We start from the raw sequence: 23,922 nt of genomic DNA on the forward strand, positions 1-23,922 counted from the left end.
AAGCAAAGTAATCTACCTAGATATTTACGTTTTCCCTTTCTTGGAGCTTACAACTCAGAAGTTTCAACTGTTCCAGCAATGGAACAGAGACGATCGAGTTCCTTTTGGTAGTTAGGGGAACTCCAGGATAGAAACTGCAATTGTCTTTGTGTATTTGAGGATCACTTGATTGTAGGAGGATTTGTTTCTATTTTGTTGACCCTTGGTGCTTTAGCCTTTACTGTATCCAACCCAGGAACTCCAGCAGCTATTCCTAGTTCCTCATAGGAACTCGACCATTTAACTGTCAACACTTAACACCATCAATCAGGAAGTTTGCAGTGTGTGTCATCAACCAAAACCAAGAACAACAATATTCCCCCTTTTTGGTAATGACAGCACTTGCAAACTTTTACAACCAGAGATTAATCAATACTAGGAGCAATTTCGGTTTCTAATTTTGTAACAACAAACAATAATAAAAACTTACAAAATTTAGAAGAAAAAAAAACTTAAAAAAACTTACAGAGGAGAACCACGAGGTTTGGAGTCAGGAACTAGGTTTGATTATCCACCTTGGAAGTTTGCAACATATTTTCCCCCTGTTGGCATTGACAAAAAAGTATAGCATGAAATATAGAAATTCCAAACACAGTACCCCGCGATCAACGTTTGGCAAGTCAAGCTAGTCTCAAAGTATTGGAACCAATCACACCACAAAATAACAGGAAGCAATATCCAAGAAACTAGGAAAATAGTAGTTACCAACCAAAGCAAGTCTTAAAAGTTATATACGTAGTAGTTTTGGATGCTCTGAGAGGTCTCGAAGAGGCGACTCTCCTCCTTCGACACCATGGGCAGGCCTCGGAAGAATCATGCCAAAACTTCTGGAAAACAATCAAAATCGAAAGATGATGATCTCTCTAGACCAGTTACACGCGCAATTTCAAAGAATTCTCATGCTTCTCCAATGGTGGAAGATGACGCCATTTCTGTGGAATCAAGCTTGGACCCTGTTGACCCGCAACTATCTGAGCCTGAAATTCTTACTCCGAAATCTTCTTTAGCAGCATTACAGGTTCGTTCTCAGGTACGTGATGAATTTAATGCGTGGATCAATGGAGTTGAATCAGGGAGGGATATTCGTACCCATTTTTCTTCGAATGTTAAAAATGGCGGGGAAGGGGGTACTGGGCCTAATTTGAATTCTACTACTCTCAATGAACCTGTAAGAATGCATATGGATGAAAATGTGTTGTTGAATCCTCCTATTTCTCCTGCTAATACTTCGATTCATTCGTCCCCTGTTTTGTCCCCTGTTATAATTGAAATCGAAGATATTGAAGATGAAATTTGTTTCTGGCAATCTGCGATTGTATGTTTTGTGTTGGGGGCTAACCCTCCTCAACATGTAATGGAAGGGTTTGTACACAGGATTTGGGGGAAATTGGGGGTGGACAAGGTTTCTATGATTGGGAAGGGTATATTCATTGTTCGATTCCTCACCATGGAAAACTGCCAGAAGGTCTTAAATGGGAATGCTCAATTTTTTTGATAAGAAACCCCTCATCAAACCTTGGTCAGCTGAGGTGAATTATGCTAAGGATCCAGTGAAACAGGTTCCAACCTGGATTAAGTTGCCTGGTTTAGATGTGAAATACTGGGGGGAAAAGAGTATGTTTAAGATAGCTGGTCAAGTGGGCAAAGAAATTAGAGTTGATCAAGCTACAAAAAATAGGGACAAATTGATGTTTTCAAAGGTATTGGTTGAGGTGAACCTTGGTCAAACCTGCCCCAAATTAATTCAGTTTGTCAATGAGAAGGGAGATCTTGTGGACCAACCTGTGGAGTATGATTGGTTACCTACCATTTTCTCCCACTGCAAGGGGTTGGGTCATGAGAGTAGGGTATGCTCTAAACTACAAAAACCACCACAGAGGAAGGAATGGAGACCTAAAACTGTCCAACAAGTGAAGGAACCTTCTCTAATTCCAACTGGTGGGGTGCAGCCAACTGTTGGGGAGGCTCAGGTACCTGCAGTGGAACACATGGTGGGGAGTGGGAGGAAAGATGGTTTTGTCCAAGCTACCTCCTTCAGTAGACAACATGGACAACAACTCAGACCTGTAATTACAAAGAACAGTTTCCATGCTCTCAACTTGGAAAATATAGATGGTTTTGAACCTGTAGGGGATGTTGCTGGTCTGTTGGATCAGGGGTTGATGACCCCTAGATCCAATGGATAGTGTTCTTAGCTGGAATGTAAGAGGGCTAAACAGGAGAGCAAAACAGATGGAGGTGAAGAGATTCATTCACACCCATAATATTAAACTGGTTAGCCTTCTTGAAACCAAGGTTAAGGCATCCAAATTGGGTGACTTATATCTTGGGGTGTGCCCTGGGTGGAACTTCACAACTAATATATGTTGCTCCACTACAAGTAGGATTGTGTTAGCTTGGGATCCTAACTCTTTTATACTGAATATTTTGTCAATGAGAAGTCAACTCATTCACTGCTTCATCACTCCAAGAAGCACAGGTGTGGGATTTCTTGGTACCTTCATCTATGGCATGAATACTAAGGAGGATAGAGTGCCTTTATGGAACTCTCTCACTCAAATTTCAGACAACTGTACCTAACCATGGATCATCATGGGGGATTTTAATGCTCTAATGGATGTTGAAGTTAGAGTGGGTGCCCTTGTCAGAATTAGGGAAATTCAAGCTATGAGAGCTTATATGAATCACTGAAGCCTGTCCACCATCAAAACAGTGGGGAGACAATTTACTTGGAATAACAAACAAGTGGGGGAGGACAGAGTGCTGTCTAGAATTGATATAGTGTTGACTAATGCTAGCTGGACTGACATGTATCCTGATGTAGAGGCTAACTTCTTACTAGAAGGCCTTTTTGATCATAGCCTTATGATTCTCAAGGGATATAGAAGAACCAACTCCAAGAAACCTTTCAGGTTTTACAATATGTGGACCTCTGCAGACAGTTTCATGGGTTTGGTCCAAGGAGTTTGGAATAAACAGGTTCATGGTTGCCACATGTACAGATTACAACAAAGGCTGAAATGGCTCAAAGTTGAACTGAAAACTTTGAATAAAGCTGGTTTTAGCAATGTGGAAGCTGAAGATGTAAAAACATATGCAGCTCTATTAGAAAAACAAGCAATTCTCCACCAACTCCCTGGTGACTTCATAGCTGCAACTGAAGAGAAACAAGCTGCAGAAGAGTATAGGATTGCACACCAAGTGTACCTATCTTTTTTGCAGCAGACTGCTAAACTTCAATGGCTGGAAAAGGGAGATGAGAACACCAAACTGTTTCATCAAAGTATCAAGCACAGGAGACAACAGAACTCAATTCATTCAATCCATGATATGAATGGAAACTGGACAGATACCCCTGATGGAGTTAAAAGGGCTTTCACTCAATTCTATGCAGCTTTGTTTTGCAACAAGATGCACCAGAGAACTCCTGTGAACTCTCTGATTATGGATAGGGGGCCAAGACTAACTGATGCTCATAGAAGTTTGTTGGTGTGCAACTTCACCCTAGAGGAGATCAAAAGTGTCTTATGGTCAATTCCTGATCACAAAGCACCTGGAATGGATGGCTACAACAGCCATTTCTTCAAATCTGCATGGCACATCATTAAGAATGACCTACATAGTGCTATCAATGATTTTTTCACCATTGGAAAAATTCTCAAAGAAATCAATGTAACTTCTATCACTTTGATCCCAAAGATTTCTGTTCCTGCTCCAGTGAGTGACTTTAGACCCATTGCTTGTTGCAATGTTATTTATAAATGCATCACTAAACTCATCTGTAGCAGGCTTAGCAAGGTACTCCCTGCAATTGTCTCTCCCAATCAAGGAGCCTTTGTTACTGGAAGATCCATCCTCCATAATGTCCTCATCTGCCAGGATTTGATCAAAATGTACAATCAATCTCAAACATGTCCCTGCTGCTTGTTGAAAGTAGATATCAGAAAAGCTTATGACATAGTTGAATGGGGCTTTATTGAAGAAGTTATGGTGGAGTTAGGGTTTCCCCCCTTTTTTGTTCAGCTCATCATGACTTGTTTGTCAACCACAAGGTACTCAATCCTCATCAATGGTGAGCCTAATGAACTAATCCAACCCCAGAGAGGTTTGAGACAGGGTGACCCTTTGTCCCCTTTACTTTTCACTTTGTGTATGGACTATTTCTCTAGGTCCATGAAAGCAGTGGGTGAATGTCCCCAGTTCAGATTTCACACCAGATGCAGAACACTTCAGTTGAATCATCTGTGCTTTGCTGATGATTTACTAATGTTCTGCAAAGGTGAGCTTCACTCAGTTGCATTGCTGCTTGAGGGGTTCAAAGTTTTCTCAGATACCACTGGCCTACAGGCAAACCCCAATAAATCCTCAGTTTATTGTTGTGGAATTGTGGAGCACACTAAACTGAACATTGGCACAATCAGTGGTTTCACCTTTGGTACTCTTCCTTTTAGGTACCTTGGTGTTCCAATTAGCACCAGGAAGCTCCAAGGTGGTGAATGTGATCTCCTAGTGGACAAAATGGTGTCCAGAATTAAAATCTGGAGCTGTAGACATTTATCCTTTGCAGGAAGAACCCAGTTAGTCAATTCAGTTCTCATGAGCATTTGTGTGTACTGGGGGCAAATTTTCCTTCTTCCTAAGTCTGTAATTAAAAAAATCAATGCAGTCTGCAGAGCTTTTTTGTGGTTTGGCACTTATGATGATAGCAGACCTGGTCCTGTCTATTGGAACAATCTTTGTGGTTCTAAAACTCAAGGTGGGCTAGGTTTCAGGAATCTGGCTTGATGGAACCAAGCTGCAGTTGGAAAAATGGCTTGGGCTATTGCTCAAAAACAGGATAACCTATGGGTTAAGTGGGTGCATGCTGTTTATGTTAAGCAAAAAGATTGGCTGGTGTATAGACCCTCTGTAGCTGCAAGTTGGGCTATAAAGTACATTTGCAAGGTAAAGCAAGACTGCTCAAATAGACTTCATTCCACTAGCTGGTTAACTGATCAAAAGTATTCTATTGGGGTCATGTATTAACTGCTGTGTGATATGGCTCCAAAGGTCCATTGGCATTCCTATGTGTTGAATAGATTTACCCTCCCTAAACACAGAATAACCTTATGGCTTGCACTTCAAGACAGACTCAGGACCAGGGATAGACTTCATACCTATGGTGTCATCAATGATGATCAATGTGCTCTGTGTGGCTTAGGTACAGAAACTTGTACACATTTGTTTTTCTCTTGTCACTACAGTAAAGAGTGTTGCTCTTTGGTTTTACAGTGGTTGGGGTTTCACAGCTCTAGGACTCAACTGTCTGTTTTGCTGAAATGGCTCCACAAGTACTGTAAGAACCCTTTCAAAAGGAGAGTTGCTTATGCTGTTGTGGCCAGCATTGTGTATCAGATATGGAGAGCAACAAATCTGGCTATTTGGGAACAGACAGTTCCTTCTATTGTCAACACTGTGAAATGCATTCAGTATACTGTTACGCACAGGATCTTAAGTATCCTTAGTAAGAAAGTTAGAACTAGAGATAGGGAGTGGCTTCATTCTCTGTAATAGTTGGTCTGTTGCTCTTGTGAGCTCCTGTTTCCTCTCTAGGGCTTGAGGGAGTCCTTCCTAGAAGGTTTGCCTCTCCCCTTTTGAGTGGTTATAATTGTTGTTGAGATTAATATATATAAAACTCTTCTTGCTTGCCAAAAAAAAAAGTCTTAAAAGTTTTGAAAACAACAGAAAACAAAGGTCCACCCGAGATTAGTTATACAAAACAACAAAAACAAATTGTTTCATAGGCATAAAATAAAGATAGGCAGAATGGGATTTAGGCTTGAGATGGGGAACCAGATGTAGCTGTTTCTTCAACAATTGTTTCCTCGACAGCTTCCAGGTTGTCAATCTTTGAAAGAATGGCTGCTCGAGTTGCATTTGCATGATTAGAGTAGTGTTGAAGGTTGGCTTGAAGAGTATTCACAACTTCAACCAAGGAACCCACATGTGCCTGTAGTTGACTAATCTTGTGATCAGTTCTCTTCTGCAGTTCCACCAGGTGAGATACAGTAGCTTTGAGTTCCATGATGTGTTGATCCTTGGAACTCTCAGAAAACCCAGCAAACCCCGAGGAACTACCATATTTTGAAGCAGGTGGCTGAGCTGGAGGAACTGGTCGAGCCAAGGATTGCCTCGAAGTGGTGTTAGCTTTGTTCCTCAGCTTGACTGCTTGAACCAATTCCTCTTTCTTGATAGGAACAACAACCTCAATCTCAGGTTCCTCTACATCATCCTGTTCCACCTGTTCCAATTTGTCAACCTCTACTTCTTTCTCCCCTGTGATATCCATGTACACTGGTCCCCTCGTCTTATTCTCCCTACTAGCTACTCTAATATTCTTCCTTTTTCCATTCTGTGCAACAGCCTTTTTCCTTGGGGAGGAGTGAGGAACTCGAGAGAGTTTAACTCTCAAGGGGGTGAGTTCCTCATCCTCCTCTTCTTCTTTCTTCTCCTCCTTACCACATCTAATGACTTTTCCTTCAACCACTTTTAGTTTTAACAGGGTAAGCATCTCGGATTGAACTATTTGAGTGGATTTTAGGGGCATGGTAGCATATTTGCTTAGATCAACCGAGAAACTCTCAAAGATTGAGGTGAGTAGTGAGGAATAGGGTATTTTGTATTTAGGGATGCAGGTGGAGAGGTGTTTGATCATGATAGCCGGAAAATTAATTGGAATTTTTCGTTTAAGACAGTACATTAGGCATGCATCAGAAAGACTTGCAATGTTCCTCTTTTAGGTGCGAGGAACTATGCCTCTCCAAACAATATTAAACAGGAGTTTTTGTAAAGGAGAAAAGGTGTTTTGTTGTGTGGATGTAGAGATTTTACAGTCCCCCCAAATTGACCCAACAATGTCATTCTCACTGACAGTTCCTATAGTCACCTTAACTTGACCTTTAACCTAGTCATCAAATCCTGAATTGGGAGTTCCAAACAGTTTCTCCAAATACACATCATCAAATTCAATTTTAGTTCCATTGACCACGCTGGAACACACATTATCAACACACGAAAAGTTTTTGCAGAACTCTTTCATTGCACCAGGAATTAAAGGGGATTTAGCATAAACACTCAACAAGCTTACCCATTGTTGTTGCTCGAGAAGTTCAGTCAATTTGTTGAATTTTGTAGCCTCACACCAAGTCGAGTTAATTGCGAACCCTTCCACCAAGTTGCTCTCTTTTGCCGTTAGTTTTGCCGGGCTGTTTCCTTCCCCCTGAGTTCGAGGACTCTCCGGTGCTTCCTCGATCTCCTCGATCTTATCGTCGGAATTCTCAACACGGAATTTTTTGGTTTTTCTGGTGGGTGATTGAGGATTAGGGTTTGGGGTGGTCATTTCCTCATCGGAGTTGACGTGTTCCCCTTGAGTGAGTGCAAGAACTGGGGTGTGCATCTGAAGGGGAATTGGGGATTGCATGGGTGAGGTGTCCATGGGAACTGGGGAAGATGGGTTTCTTTTGCGTTTGAGGTTGGTGAGATCGGTGTTGTGACTGGTGAGTACCATGGTGGAGTCGTTCTTATAGGAGGGTGGTTTGATGGTGGCAGAGGAGAAGACATGTGAGAGAGGTGAAAAATGTGGAGATGGAGAGTGAATGGGGGAGATGAGGGGTTCCTTCTATTTAATGCCAATGGGAACCGAGGAAATACTTTGAATTGGGTGACCTTGTTTTTAAATTTTGAAAATCAGTTTTAAATTCAAGAACAAAAAATTAAAAATAAAAAATAAATAAAAAAGTTTAACAGACTTGCTTAATCTTTGTATCTAGTATTTCTAATTTTAAGGATAATAGCTTATCGATTATATTTGTTGCGTAAGTAGATCGTCTACGATGGTAAGCTTCAACTATGTTTGCACACGTAAAGTTGTGTTCGTAATAATCTATATGTACCACAGTTTTTGTTTTTGCCTTGGAGGAACTTCAATTGCAAATTACCTTAGTTTGATCATCCCAAGTTCCATCCTCATTTTCTCGTGTTTCTCCCTGTTTAAAGGCTTAGTTAAAATGTCAGCAATTTGGTGATCAGTTTGGCAAAAATCTAATTTAATTAAGCCTTTCTCAACATTATCTTTAAGGAAATGGTGTCTAATGTGGATGTGTTTGACCCGGGAATGATGAACCGTATCTTTTGAAATACAAATAGCACTAGTGTTATCACAATAGATAGGAACACAATCATAGATAATACCAAAATCTCTTAACTGTTGTTTTATCCATAGTATTTGTGAGCAACAAGCTGCAGCAGCTACGTACTCAGCTTCAGCTGTGGATAGAGCAACAGTGTTCTGTTTCTTGGAACCCCAAGAAACCATGCATGGACCTAGGAACTGTACCATACCTGATGTGCTTTTTCTATTTACCAAGTCACCTGCATAATCAGCATCAGCATATCCTTTTAACTCGAATGATCCACTTCTTGGATAGAATAGGCATAGGTCATCAGTTCCTTTGAGATATCTTAGTATTCTTTTTACAGCAGTTAAGTGGGACTCCTTTTGATTAGATTGAAACCTTGCACATAGTCCTACACTAAGAGAAATGTCAGGTCTACTAGCAGTCAAGTATAGTAGTGATCCAATCATACCTCTATATTTTGTTTGATTCACACTTTTCCCATTTGGATCAGTGTCTAATCTGGTAGCTGTTCCCATGGGAGTGTGATTTACTTTGGCTGATTCTAGCTCGTATTTCTTTAGGAGTTCCTTCACATACTTTTGTTGGTGGATCATGATTCCTTCCTCAGTTTGTTTGATTTGCAAACCAAGGAAAAAGTTGAGTCCCCCCATCATGCTCATTTCAAATTCACTGCTCATCAGGTTTGCAAAATCCTTGCACAAGATCTCATAGTTGCTCCAAATAATATATCATCAACATAGATTTGAACTACTAACAAGTCAGTTCCTCTAGATTTTAGAAATAAAGTTTTGTCTATTCTACCTCTTTTAAAATCATTTTGTAGGAGGAACTTTGATAATCTCTCATACCAAGATCTAGGGGCTTGTTTTAGTCCATAGAGAGCCTTATCTAATTTGTAAATATGATTTGGAAATTCGGGATTTTCAAAGCCAGGAGGTTGTTCCACATAGACATCTTCTTCTAAAAAACCATTTAAGAAAGCACATTTAACATCCATTTGATAAAGTTTAAAACCCATAAATGCAGCAAAAGAAATTAAAATTTTAATGGCTTCTAATCTAGCAACAGGTGCAAAAGTTTCTTCGAAGTCTATACCTTCGTGTTGGTTATAACCTTTGACCACTGACCTTGCCTTGTTCCTTATGATTGTTGCATGTTCATCTTTTTTGTTCCGGAACACCCATTTCAGTCCTATCACTTTCTAGTGCTTTGGTTTGGGTTCCAAGTGCCACACTTTGTTTCTTTTAAATTCATTCAATTCTTCTTGTATGGCTATGATCCAGTCAGCATCTTCCAAAGCCTCTATGTGATTTCTTGGTTCAAATATGGAGAGGAACGCGTGAAATGCACAGAAGTTCCTGAGTTGTGACCTTGTCTGAGTTCCTTTTCTAATGTCACTCATAATGAGTTCCATTGGATGAGAGCTTTGGTGTTTCCAAGGTCTGGGTTGAAACTAAGCTGCTGGAGTTGTAGCAATTCCCTCAGTTCCTTCTGTGACCTGAGTTCCTTGTTGATCAGTGTAGAGTTCCTCAGGTTCAGGTGCTGCTTCTATTTCCTCTAGAGCTGGATCTTCTTGGATTTCTTCGTGTTCCTCTTGCACTGGAACTTCTTGGTTCTGTTGAACAGTTCCTTTGGATGTTTGTCTAGTTGGTTGGAACTCCTCATCATTGTCTGCAGTACGAGACAAACCAATTTCGTAGTGTTCTTGTTCCTATACTATATCAGATTTGTTAGATTCATCAAATAATATATGTACACTTTCCTCAACGCACATAGACCTTTTGTTATAGACTCTGTAAGCTTTGCTATTTAGAGCATATCCTAGGAACACTGCCTCATCGCTTCTTTCATCAAACTTCCCCAAGTTCCTTTTGCCATTATTGTGAATAAAACATTTGCTACCAAAAGCTCTAAAGTAAGAGATGTTGGGTTTTATACCTTTTAACAGTTCATAGGGCCGGGGGTTTTGTTTAAGATTGCTCGAATCATAACTCTATTTACAATATAACAAGCTGTATTGACTGCTTCAGCCCAGAAGTTCCTAGGCAAGGAACTGGCTATTAACATGGTTCTTGCCATGTCCTCTAAAGTTCTATTTTTCTCTCAACAACTCCATTTTGTTGTGGAGTTCTGGGAGCTGAGAAATTGTGGTCCATACCTTGTTCCTCACAGTATTCATCGAATTTGTAATTTTCAAATTCTGTTCCATGATCAGATCTTATGTGGATCAGTTGATGACCTGTAGTTTTCTGGATTTTCTTTGAAAATGCAACAAACTCATCAAACGTTTCATCTTTTCTTGTTAGAAATATGACCCAAGTAAAGCGAGAATAATCATTAACAATAACTAGAACATATTTTTTCCCACTTCTACTTTGGATTCGCATTGGTCCACACAAGTCCATATGGATCAGTTCCAAAGGTTTTGTTGTGCTTACCAATTTCTTAGGCTTAAAGGAACTTCGGACATGCTTGCCTTTTGCACATGCATCACAGACTTTATCATTTAGGAACTTGACTGAGGGGAGTCCTCGAACCAGTTCCTTTGATCTTAGTTTGTCAAGTAGTGAGAAACTAGCATGTCCAAACCTCCTGTGCCATAGTAGGGGATCTTCTTCAATGGCACTAAGGTAGGTTAAATTGTTCCTGGGAACTGTATTGAGATCCACAGAGTATGTGTTCCCTTTACGAGTTCCTTCCAAAATAACCTTCCCAGTGTTATTATTAATGATTTGACAATTTTCAGAAGTAAAACTTACAGAGTTTCCTTTGTCACAAAATTGAGAAATGCTTAGTAGACTGTGCATTAAACCCTCGACTAAAAATACATTTTCAATGGCATGGGAACTTGACCTTCCAACCTTTCCAATTCCAACAATTTCTCCTTTCATGTTGTCTCTAAAGGTCACAATTCCTCCATTGTAGGCTTCTAGTGAGAGGAATTTAGATTTGTCTCCTGTCATGTGTTTGGAACACCCGCTGTCGAGATACCACGAGCTGTTCCCCTTCACTAGAACCTGTAAGGAAATCAAAGGTTAGTTACAGGAACTCGGGTTTCCTCGAGTTCCTTTTCAACTACAATATCTGACTTCTTAACCCATTTTTGCCTTACATAATTTATGTTTCTTTGATCCTGTTCCTTCATCTTAGAACAATCAGTACTTACATGACTTCCACTTCCACAAGAGAAACAGAATTTCACACTTGGGAGTTCCACATACTTTTTCTTATGACTAGTTTGATGGTTAAAACCTAAACCTTCTGTTCTCTTAGATTGAGCGTTCTCAATCGACTTAGAAGGAACTTTAGGTGGTTGTTTCTGTGCCCTGGCCATGGCTAGTTCCCTTTCTAGTTTCTCTTTCTGTTCCTTTGCGGTGATCAGATCTTTGTTTAATCTTTCTAGGTCGACATTAAAAACTCCCATGTTAATCTCCAAGGATTTTGTAGGGTCTAAACTTAGATTAAAGATTTTATATTGACTGAGTTGCACTTGTAGAAGGATGTTTTCATTTCTAACTCTCTCGAATGACTCATTAATGGTGGTATTTCTATCTAGCAATTCAAAGAACCTGCCTTGAACATCAGATCTAATATTGTTTAGATAGTTTATGTGGTCTTTACTGAGTTTAGGCTCTATCACTTTGCGCTTTTAGCATACTTAACTTTTTGTAATCATCTAGAGTTTCTAGTAATAGTCCAATTAATTTTGACTTTGAAAGACACTGAAGAGTGGAGGAACTTACTTCTTCTGATGGAACTCGTTCAGTTCCTTCTGTTCTTTCCATGAGGCGGAGATTTGCAGTTTCTTCATTAGGTTGTTCCTCATCGTCTTCTGAGTCTGTTGCTTCGCCCCATGCAGCTATCATGGCCTTTTTGAAGTTAGGCTTGTTGAAGGTGGACTTATTGTAGCATTCCTTGACTTGTTCCTTTCCTTTCCCTTTGCCTTTGTCGTTTTCCCATAGAGGGCACTCACGAATTTGATGATCAGTTTCTCCACATTTGAAGCAACCTTGCTCAGTTTTGGAACTGACAGTTTTCCTTGCAAAGTTTCTTCCTTTCTGGTTGCCTAGTTTGAAGTTCCTGTAGAGCTTTCTCATCTTTCTGACCAGCATAGCAACCTCTTCTTCATCTGGTCCAGACTCATCGAGTTCCTCATCTTTTAGAGCGAGTCCTCGGTTTCTGGAGCTCTCAAGAACAGCATCTCCAAGATGCAGTTCATGTGTCATCAAAGAACCAACAAGTTGTTCAATGTTGAATTTTGTAAAATCCTTGGTTTCAAACAGTGTTGTAACCTTTGTTCTCCAACGATCATCTTGTGGCATACTCCTTAGTATTTTTCTCACCTGTTTATCTGTAGGAATGATTGTACCAAGAGAAACTAATTCATTTGTTCTGTTAGTAAATCGAGTAAACATCTCTTGAATAGTTTCTTTTGGAAATATTTCAAATCTCTAATATTTAGACATTAACAGATCAATTTTGGAACGTTTAACTTCATTAGTTCCTTCGTGGGTTACTTGTAGCAATTCCCAAATCTGTTTTGCGTTCTTGCATCCCATGACCCTATTGTGTTCATGGGGTCCAAGTCCACAATGCAAGATTTTAACTGCCATAGCATTCATCTCATATTTATCAAAGTCTTCTTTGGAGAATTCAGACATTGGTTTAGGAACTACCTCGTTTTCTGCATTGGTCTTTGTTACCTCAAAGTCTCCAACTTCAATCACACGCCAAACTTGATAGTTTTCCGCTTTGATGAATATCTCCATTCTGTTCTTTCGGTATGAGTAGAACTTGCCATTGAACATAGGAGGCCTTTGCGTGGAGTAGCCTTCTTCCAGTTTCTCTTGTGAGTTCATACTATCAGGAACTTGACTCAAACAGGGTTTCCTGTGTTTTTAGTGAGTACTGGCTCTGATACCAATTGATATTCCAGTAGGAACACGCACAAGAGGGGGGGGGGTGAAATGTAATTGGAACTTTGATAAAGTTTCTTGCGGAACTTAGAAAATTATAAAGGATCTGAGAATAGGAAAGACAGAAATAATAATTGTGAAAACTTCTTGACACTAATCAAGAAGAGAATTCCTTTTTATTATGGTAATGCCTCGATTACAATAACACTCTAACACAAGTTCCTCTCAAACTTGTGTTCCTCACAATAATCTACTCAGATTACAACTCTTACTTCTTCTCTTTCTCTCAGACTTAAACTCTAAGCCTAAACAGGATAACTGTATCCTCTCTAATCAGAAAATGCAATTCGTGTTTACTGAACCTCTAGATATTAATAATGCTTTTGTATATGAGGAACTTAGGAACTCTGAATTTTCCAGGACACAAACTGCTTTAAGAAAATCTTTGATAATACGTTTTTAGGAAAGCAAAAACTCTTAGAATATTTGTGTATTTTTCACAAAAACGTTTTGGCCTTTTATAGAGTTTTGTCCTTAGGGTTTGTTCCCTTTCAAGAACTCAACTGCCAACTAACAGAAGCTTAGGTTTCCACGTCCCTTGACTTGAGGAACAAGGGAAGACCACTTCTCCCTTAACTTCCTCAATCACTGGTCGTGGTTTAGACCAAGTCAATCACTTTAGTTTTCTTTAAAAACAGTTTGTTAAGTTATCAAAATAATTAGGAGAAGTTTTAGGAAAGTTAGACTGTTTTATTTTAAAAGATAAACTTGTTAAAGAAAATCCGATTTTTATTAAAGAAAAGATATTGATTTTGACAGAATAATTTTCTTTAAAACTTTGATGCCAAATATTCGATAATTAAACAAAGTAAATCCAAGTTCCCGTGTTCCTTGTATACCATTTAGCAGATTAATAATTTACATAAAATCTAAGCAAAGTAATCTACCTAGATATTTACGTTTTCCCTTTCTTGGAGCTTACAACTCAGAAGCTTCAACTGTTCCAGCTCTGTGTTAGGTTATGATACATATGACAATTCATAAATCATGCGGAAAAAACCATAAAGCCAGGAAAGCATATTATTTACACATAATCATTTAGCATAGTTTAGATGCATACTCTTTGTTGGGTGCCTTCCCTAGCTGCGCCCGAACCGAACAAGAACAAGTCTTTAGGACTCCAAGTGTCTTCCCTCCATAGATAGTCCACAGCACGTCCGGATCCGCCTTAAGCTTGACCAACTAGGATCGCCCTTAAGGTACTTAGAATTTTCGGCACTTTATAGGCAATTGTATGACTGAATTTTGCTCTCAAAATCACTTTTGAATACTTGAATACTCGATATAAATTGTGAGCATTGATCACCTATTTATAGGGCATGGGTATCGGATATTAGAATCCTACTAGGAAACGTTTTAGTGAATCTAAATTAATCTAAAATTCAATCACTTAATTTATCTAGTAGACTTAGGGAATCAATCTTATACGAATCCTAACCGATCAAGGTCTCGTACGCAAGCACAAACACTCACGCATGCGCAGCAGCCCACGAGGGGCGCCATGCGCGCGCGCGCGCTGAGCCCAGGCCCAGCAAGTGCTCGCAGCCCACGAGGGGCGCGCGCCTGCTGGCCTTGCTCTCGCGTTTGGGCTTTGCTTGCTTTGGTCGCGCGCGGGCTTTGCTAGGCGTTGGGCCTAGCTTCGTGCTAGGCCTTGCGTCTAGCAGGCTCGTCCGATGTTTATTCGTACGATGCGCTTCCGATTAAATTCCCGGTTCCGGAATTCATTTCCGATACGAACAATATTTAAATTTTCCGATTCCGGAATCAATTTCCGTTTCGAACAAATATTTAATATTTCCGTTTCCGGAATTATTTTCCGATTCCGATAATATTTCCGATTCTGACAATATTTCCGTTTCCGGCAATATTTCCGATTCCGGCAATATTTCCATTTCCGATAATATTTTCCGATACGTACCATGTTTCCGTTTCCGGCAACATCTACGACTTGGATAATATTTATATTTCCGATACGATCCATATTTCCGTTTCCGGCAATATCATCGTTTCCGGAGTATTCATTTCTTGCCTGTGACGATCTCAGCTCCCACTGAAACCAAGATCCGTTGATTCCGAATATCCATAGATGGAGTATTTAATGCCATTAAATACTTGATCCGTTTACGTACTATTTGTGTGACCCTACGGGTTCAGTCAAGAGTAAGATGTGGATTAATATAATTAATTCCACTTGAACTGAAGCGGCCTCTAGTCAGGCATTCAGCTCACTTGATCTCACTGAATTATTAACTTGTTAATTAATACTGAACCGCATTTATTAGACTTAACATTGAATGCATACTTGGACCAAGGGCATTATTTCCTTCAGTCTCCCACTTGTCCTTAGGGACAAGTGTGCATTTCCTAATTCCTTTGTCGCTCGATGCTTGCTCTTGAACATAAGGTAAGAGTTGTCATCCTTATTATGTCCAGAGGTGTTTCTCGGTTTCAGAGTTCAACTGATCAAATAAACAGATAATCATAGCCTATGATTCATCCGAGCACGACCATGCATTTCACAGTTTCTAGCTCTCCGAGTGGCCTTGTACAACTTTTAAGCATCTCATACCGATTTATGGGAGGACAATCCCAATCTTGCGATCTTGAGATTTGACTTCGTTTGATAGGTGATTACCTGAGCGTTGCCTTTATAGCCTCCTTTTACGGTGCGACGGTTGGTCAACGTCAAAGCAACCAGTTCTCAAACAAGTAATCTCAAATCACTCAGGTATTGAGGATTTAGTGTCTAATAATTTAATGAAATTTACTTATGACAGATTTTCATCTCTTACAGTAAAGTTTCATAGGTCTTGTCCGATACTAGTCTTCCCAAAGTAAGTATCTATGCAAATGATTATGACATTGCCATGTCCACATAGTTCAAGAAACAGAACTACTAGTCATCTTGCATTCTAATCGTCTAACGTTTTCTATGCGTCCAATTTCATAGAAAACTCCGACAAGGACCATTTTCAACCTTTGACATTCAAGTTCACTTGATAGACATTTCTTAGTCACAGGACTGGTCCTGACAGTCTATCTTGAATATATCGTCAAATTGAAGGGACTCATCATTTAATAAACCACAAATTAAATGGAAAAATGAATTCTTTTCATTTGTTGTGAATGATTAACCAATAATGTTTTACAAAGATTTAAACTCTAAAACTTTAAAACATTAAACAGGGATATCAAAGCCATTCTCCAATATGCTTGATTCCCATAGCTGCAGTGTGCGAGTTGTGCTTCGCCTGCGGCAGAGGTTTATCAATGGATCTGATATGTTGTCATCAGTTCCAATCTTGTTTATCTCGACTTCTTTTCTTTCAACGAACTCTCGTAGAAGGTGAAATCTACGAAGTACATGCTTGACTCTCTGGTGGTGTCTAGGCTCCTTTGCCTGTGCAATAGCTCCGTTATTATCACAATACAGGGCTATTGGTCCTTTAATGGAGGGGACTACACCAAGTTCACCTATGAACTTCCTTAGCCATATAGCTTCCTTTGCTGCTTCATGTGCAGCAATGTACTCAGCTTCAGTTGTAGAATCCGCAATGGTGCTTTGCTTAGCACTTTTCCAGCTTACTACACCCCCGTTGAGGCAGAAGACAAACCCAGACTGTGATCTGAAATCATCTTTGTCGGTTTGGAAACTTGCGTCCGTATATCCTTTAACAATTAATTCATCATCTCCACCAAAGACCAGGAAGTCATCTTTGTGCCTTTTCAGGTACTTCAGAATATTCTTGGCAGCAGTCCAATGCGCCTCTCCTGGGTTTGACTGGTATCTGCTCATAGCACTGAGTGCGTACGCAACATCCAGGCGTGTACATATCATAGCATACATTATTGAACCAATCAATGATGCATATGGAATCCCATTCATTCGTCTACGCTCATCAAGTGTTTTTGGGCACTGAGTCTTGCTTAGAGTTATTCCATGAGACATGGGTAGGTAGGCTCGCTTGGAGTCCGCCATCTTGAACCTATCAAGCACCTTATTGATATAAGTGCTTTGACTAAGTCCAATCATCTTTTTAGATCTATCTCTGTAAATCTTGATGCCCAATATGTACTGTGCTTTTCCTAGATCTTTCATCGAAAAACATTTCCCAAGCCAAATCTTGACATAGTTCAACATAGGAATGTCATTACCGATAAGTAATATGTCGTCGACATATAATACTAGGAAAGCAATTTTGCTCCCACTGACCTTCTTGTATACACAAGATTTGTCTGCGTTTTTGATGAAACCAAAGTCACTTACTGCTTCATCAAAACGTATATTCCAGCTCCTGGATGCCTGCTTCAATCCGTAGATTGACTTCTTTAGCTTGCATACCTTTTTAGCATTCTTTGGATCCTTAAAACCTTCAGGCTGTGTCATAAACACAGTTTCTGTTAAAACGCCATTTAAGAAAGCAGTTTTGACATCCATCTGCCATATTTCGTAATCGTAATATGCAGCGATTCCTAACATTATCCGAATAGACTTTAGCATTGCAACTGGTGAAAAGGTTTCATCGTAATCCACACCGTGGACTTGCCTGTAACCTTTTGCAACCAATCTAGCTTTGAAAACTTCAAGTTTCCCATCCTTGTCTTTTTTCAGTTTGAAAACCCATTTGCTTCCAATGGCTTGGTAGCCATCTGGCAAATCGACCAAATCCCATACTTGGTTTTCAGACATGGAGTCTAATTCAGATTGCATGGCTTCTTGCCATTGTTTGGAGCTAGGGCTCGTCATAGCTTGTTTGTAAGTCGCAGGTTCATCACTTTCAAGTAATAGAACGTCATAGCTCTCGTTCGTCAAAATACCTAAGTACCTTTCCGATTGAGATCTATATCTTTGCGATCTATGCGGGGTAACATTTCTAGATTGACCATGATTCTCACCAGATTCTTCTAAAGGTCTCTGAGTTTCATCCTGAATGTCATCTTGAGCATTCTCTAGAGTTTGTTGTTCGACTCGAATTTCTTCGAGGTCTACTTTTCTCCCACTTGTCATTTTGGAAATGTGATCTTTCTCCAAAAAGACACCATCTCGAGCAACAAACACCTTGTTCTCAGATGTATTCTAGAAGTAATACCCCTTTTTTTCCTTTGGATAGCCCACAATGATACATTTGTCAGATTTTGGATGAAGTTTGTCTGAAATTAATCGTTTGACGTATACTTCACATCCCCAAATCTTAAGAAAAGACACATTTGGAGGTTTTCCAAACCATAACTCATATGGAGTCTTTTCGACAGCTTTAGACGGAGCTCTATTTATAGTGAGTGCAGCTGTATTTAGTGCATGTCCCCAAAATTCTAATGGAAGTTTGGCCTGACCCATCATTGACCTGACCATGTCTAGCAAGGTTCTGTTCCATTGTTCCGACACACCGTTCCATTGTGGTGTTCCAGGAGGAGTCAGTTCTGATAGAATTCCACATTCTTTCAGATGGTCATCAAATTCATAGCTCAGATATTCACCGCCTCTATCAGACCGCAGTGCCTTAATCTTCTTGCCTAATTGATTCTCTACTTCACTCTGAAATTCCTTGAATTTGTCAAAGGATTCAGACTTATGCTTCATTAGGTAGACATAACCATATCTACTGAAGTCATCAGTGAAAGTGATAAAGTAGCTGAAACCACCTCTAGCATTTGTACTCATTGGTCCACATACATCTGTATGGATTAAACCCAATAGTTCATTTGCTCTTTCTCCAACTTTAGAGAAAGGTTGCTTTGTCATTTTGCCAAGTAAACATGATTCGCATTTACCATAATCCTCTAAGTCAAATGGTTCTAGAATTCCTTCCTTTTGAAGTCTTTCTAAGCGTTTCAAGTTTATATGGCCTAATCGACAATGCCACAGATAGGTGAGATCTGAATCATCCTTTTTGGCCTTTTTGGTATTTATGTTATAAACTTGTTTGTCGTGATCTAATAAATAAAGTCCATTGACTAATCTAGCAGATCCATAAAACATCTCTTTAAAATAAAACGAAGAACTATTGTCTTTTATTAAAAAGGAAAATCCCTTAGCATCTAAGAAAGAAACTGAAATGATGTTTTTAGTAAGACTTGGAACATGGAAACACTCTTCCAGTTCCAAAACTAGCCCGGAGGGCAACGACAAATAATAAGTTCCTACAGCTAATGCAGCAATCCGTGCTCCATTTCCCACTCGTAGGTCGACTTCACCCTTGCTTAACTTTCTACTTCTTCTTAGTCCCTGTGGATTGGAACATAAGTGTGAGCCACAACCTGTATCTAATACCCAAGAAGTTGAATTAGCAAGTATACAGTCTATAACGAAAATACCTGAAGATGGAACGACTGTTCGGTTCTTCTGATCTTCCTTTAGCTTCAAGCAATCTCTCTTCCAATGCCCCTTCTTCTTGCAGTAGAAGCATTCGGATTCAGAAGTGGGTTGACTGACCTTCCTCTTTACATATTTGGCGCCAGTTTGCTTAGTTGGGCTGGCCTTGTTGCCACCTTTCTTAGCATTCCTCTTCTTTCCAGATTTCTTGAACTTGCCCCCACGCACCATAAGCACATCCTGCTTATCACTTTTGAGCGTCTTTTCAACGGTCTTCAGCATACCGTGAAGCTCAGTGAGCGTTTTGTCCAGACTATTCATACTATAGTTCAGTTTGAACTGATCATACCCGCTATGAAGAGAATGGAGGATGGTGTCTATAGCCATTTCCTGAGAAAATTGCTGATCCAGCCGACTCATATTCTCAATGAGTCCAATCATTTTGAGAACATGTGGACTTACGGGCTCGCCTTTCTTAAGCTTGGTCTCAAGAATTTGCCTATGAGTCTCGAATCTTTCGACTCGAGCCAGATCTTGGAACATGTTCTTCAACTCACTGATGATCGTGAAAGCATCTGAGTTGATGAACGTTTTCTGCAGATCTGCACTCATGGTGGCGAGCATTAGACATTTCACATCCTTGTTGGCATCAATCCAACGATTGAGGGCTGCCTGAGTGACCCCGTCGCCTGTGGCTTCGGGCATCACCTCTTCTAGGACATACTCCTTTCCTTCCTGCATAAGAACTATTTGCAAGTTCCTTTGCCAGTCAAGGAAGTTTTTCCCGTTCAACTTCTCCTTTTCGAGAATTGATCGAATGTTGAATGAATTGTTGTTTGCCATATTTAAAACTACAATTGAAAAGAATAAACAATTAAATAACCATTCACAGTTCTCTTAATAAACTTAAATTCTAGCATACATGCATAATTTAATGTTCATTAAGCATTTTATTCAAGTTATGTGTTCCGGCAGGTGTGAATAAAATGATTCCAAGATCCTAAAATCATTGAAGAACTAAGCACAGTTTGTCGACTTAATCCTAAAACATCTTAGGTAAGCAAAAGCCTTTTGCTAATAGTCTAGAAACTATTCTTGGTTGATAGGTACGTCTAAGAACTTATTAGGTAAACCTATCGATTTTGCCACGACATAAAAGGACTCCTTACTTATATCGTTGAGTTTCACCAAAACTAACATGTACTCACAATTATTTGTGTACCTTGCCCCTTTAGGACCAATAAGTAACACCTCGCTGAGCGAAAACTATTACTAGATTGATGTAAAGGATATCCAAGCAAGTTTATATTTTGGCATGGCACCTTATAACTCAATTTTTAAGTTTGGAACTTAAGGCTCTTACTATGTTGGTTAGATTTTAAGTGAACTAAAATCCTTAATCATGCAACATAATCAAGCTTTTGATCTCATGCATTTTAAGACATATTCAAAAGCAATAAATAACTTAAAACATGCATAAGATAAATGTGATCTAGTATGGCCCGACTTCATCTTGAAGTTTTAACTTCAAAGTCCGTCTTGAAAATCTCCGTGGGAGCCACCATTTTCTTCAAATAGGATAAGCTACAACAAATTACAACTATTTGATGGTACGCAGACCATATTTGAATTGAAAAATAACTTTGGTACTATAGACCAATTATATTCAAATTAATGGTACGCAGACCATATTTTCTATCCTATTTGGGCCATACTAGTCACTTCATAACCTGCAAAACAGTACATATACAATATATACCATTCACCCATTCATTATCATGAATGGCCCACATAGCTGGTTAGTAAAACACATTATGCATCATATAAACATTTGCAGCAATTAATCAAGGGCACCAATAATCTACAAATTATTCAGTCCTTATTAATTCTAATCAAGTTGTTTTAACTTTAAGGATTTGTAGACCTAATCAAGAGTTTTATGACTAAAAGTGCTCCCACTTAAACCAATAAATTCATATGCTTTACTAATTTTAAACATAAAAATGTATTTCTAGTCTAACCGGAAACATACAAATTTAATTAAAATTTAAAGCTCATATAAATTTATAATTGAATCCAAAAGTTTAATTTAATTTCAGTCGTTTTTAAATTAATTCATGATTTTAATTTTAGTAAAATAATTAGAATAAATAAAATTTATTATAATTACAATATTCAAAATTAAAATCCAAGAAAACAATTTAAATTATTAATTTGAAAATTAATTAAAATTACGTAAACTGAAAATTTCAAATTAAAATTTCAAAACGATCTAATCGCAACGCAAAAACCTCACGCATCGCACGCCCATGGGCCACACGCACACAGCCATCGCTGGCCATGTGCGCGCAGCCCATGCGCTGCCTCGCATCGCTGCTGCTCACCATCGCAAGGCATCACGCGAGCTGGTGCTCGCTGCGCGCGCCAGCGCTACGCGCACGAGCATGCTGCCGCAGCCCATCGCTGGGCGCAGCGCTCGTCGCACGTCGCAACAAGCACTCGCACGCCATCGCTGGGCGCAGCGCTCGTCGCACGTCGCAACAAGCACTCGCACGCCATCGCTGGGCGCAGCGCTCGTCGCAACAAGCACTCGCACGCCATCGCTGGGCGCAGCGCTCGTCGCACGTACAACAGCGCTCGCTGCGCGCGAGCGATCGATGTTTGGCGCAGCACTCGTGGCACGCGAGCTTGGGCTCGCTGCACGGGAGGCTCCGCACGCTTGCGCGAGGCAGTGCGCGCTGTGGCGCAGCTCGCTTGCTGCCCACACGCGAGTGCTCGTGCTTTGCCCTCGCCCTCGCCCATTCGCCCATCACACACATCCCACGACACAAGGCAGGGCTGCTGCCTTGTGCTCGTGCACCATGGCCTTGCTCATTGCATTCGTACCGCATGGGCGACGAGCTCCCTTGCTCGTCGTCACATGCCCGCACTATACAACACCCCTTAAGGGTAACACGTAGCGTCCATTGCTTTGTGCGTGCAAGTTATATGAGCGAATCGCATAAAATTTAAAATTTATATTAAAATTAATGACAAATTAATAAATAATATTAATTTCATAATTTTAGGGCGAAAAATCGAAAATTTATTATTTAATTGATTTCCGATTAACATGGATTCAAGTCTAGGTCATAAAAATTTAAAATTTAACATAAATTTACAATTTTTATGGTGGTTTTTAATCATAGGTGTCTAATTAAATTATAACTAATTATGAAAATCAAATTAATTCTAAATTATTCCAATTTTCAACAAATTAATCATAATTACAAATTAGATTGTATAATTAACAAGGCTAGGCATTCAAACTTGTTAAACATATACAGTAGGTCAATCAAAAATTCAAGATTTATCAACAAGAATCGCAAATATTTAATTTAACATCTTAAATTTACGAAATTTTGCATTCGAAAAACTAAAACCTCCGAAAAGTCATAGTTAGGCCTCGAATTTGAGAATTCTGGGTTCGGCCGAAAAACAGAATTTTTGTCAAAATTTTAGAATGCCTTTTACATGCGGAATTGACAAAAAAATCACTCGATTTGGATGAGTAACGAAGAAACTGCCGAAAAACTGCGTACGTATAATTAAATAAAGGCAATTTGCAATTAATTAACAATTACGAAAATTAATCACCCCTTTTAATTCTTTCAAATTTGTAATATTTAACCATGTTCGTGCAATTTAGATTATGAAAATAATAAGAGGCTCGTGATACCACTGTTAGGTTATGATACATATGACAATTCATAAATCATGCGGAAAAAACCATAAAGCCAGGAAAGCATATTATTTACACATAATCATTTAGCATAGTTTAGATGCATATTCTTTGTTGCGTGCCTTTCCTAGCTGCGCCCGAACCGAACAAGAACAAGTCTTTAGGACTCCAAGTGTCGTCCCTCCGTAGATAGTCCACAGCACGTCCGGATCCGCCTTAAGCTTGACCAACTAGGATCACCCTTAAGGTACTTAGAATTTTCGGCACTTTATAGGCAATTGTATGACTGAATTTTGCTCTCAAAATCACTTTTGAATACTTGAATACTCGATATAAATTGTGAGCATTGATCACCTATTTATAGGGCATGGGTATCGGATATTAGAATCCTACTAGGAAACGTTTTAGTGAATCTGAATTAATCTAAAATTCAATCACTTAATTTATCTAGTAGACTTAGGGAATCAATCTTATACGAATCCTAACCGATCAAGGTCTCGTACGCAAGCACAAACACTCACGCATGCGCAGCAGCCCACGAGGGGCGCCATGCGCGCGCGCGCGCTGAGCCCAGGCCCAGCAAGTGCTCGCAGCCCACGAGGGGCGCGCGCCTGCTGGCCTTGCTCTCGCGTTTGGGCTTTGCTTGCTTTGGTCGCGCGCGGGCTTTGCTAGGCGTTGGGCCTAGCTTCGTGCTAG

The 23,922-nt window shown here is 39.7% G+C and overlaps 1 protein-coding gene across 1 annotated transcript; it reads left to right on the forward strand.

Moving 5' to 3' along the window:
• The first annotated feature begins 4,848 nt into the window (after positions 1-4,848).
• Positions 4,849-5,589, forward strand: LOC110800843 (uncharacterized). Its single transcript, XM_022006170.2, has 2 exons — positions 4,849-4,983; positions 5,089-5,589. The coding sequence occupies exons 1-2, from the start codon at positions 4,849-4,851 to the stop codon at positions 5,587-5,589; spliced, it is 636 nt and encodes a 211-aa protein (XP_021861862.1).
• The last annotated feature ends 18,333 nt before the right edge of the window (positions 5,590-23,922 follow it).

Source organism: Spinacia oleracea, chromosome 6 (assembly GCF_020520425.1).
Source record: "Spinacia oleracea cultivar Varoflay chromosome 6, BTI_SOV_V1, whole genome shotgun sequence".
NCBI lineage: Eukaryota > Viridiplantae > Streptophyta > Magnoliopsida > Caryophyllales > Amaranthaceae > Spinacia > Spinacia oleracea.

What these genes read in the sequence shown, in the direction of transcription:
- LOC110800843 (XM_022006170.2), top strand. Translation starts at nt 4,849, where the DNA reads ATGGCTTGGGCTATTGCTCAAAAACAGGATAACCTATGGGTTAAGTGG. An exon ending in CTATAAAGTACATTTGCAAG is followed by an intron (nt 4,984 to 5,088) that starts GTAAAGCAAGAC and finishes ATGGCTCCAAAG; the next exon opens with GTCCATTGGCATTCCTATGT.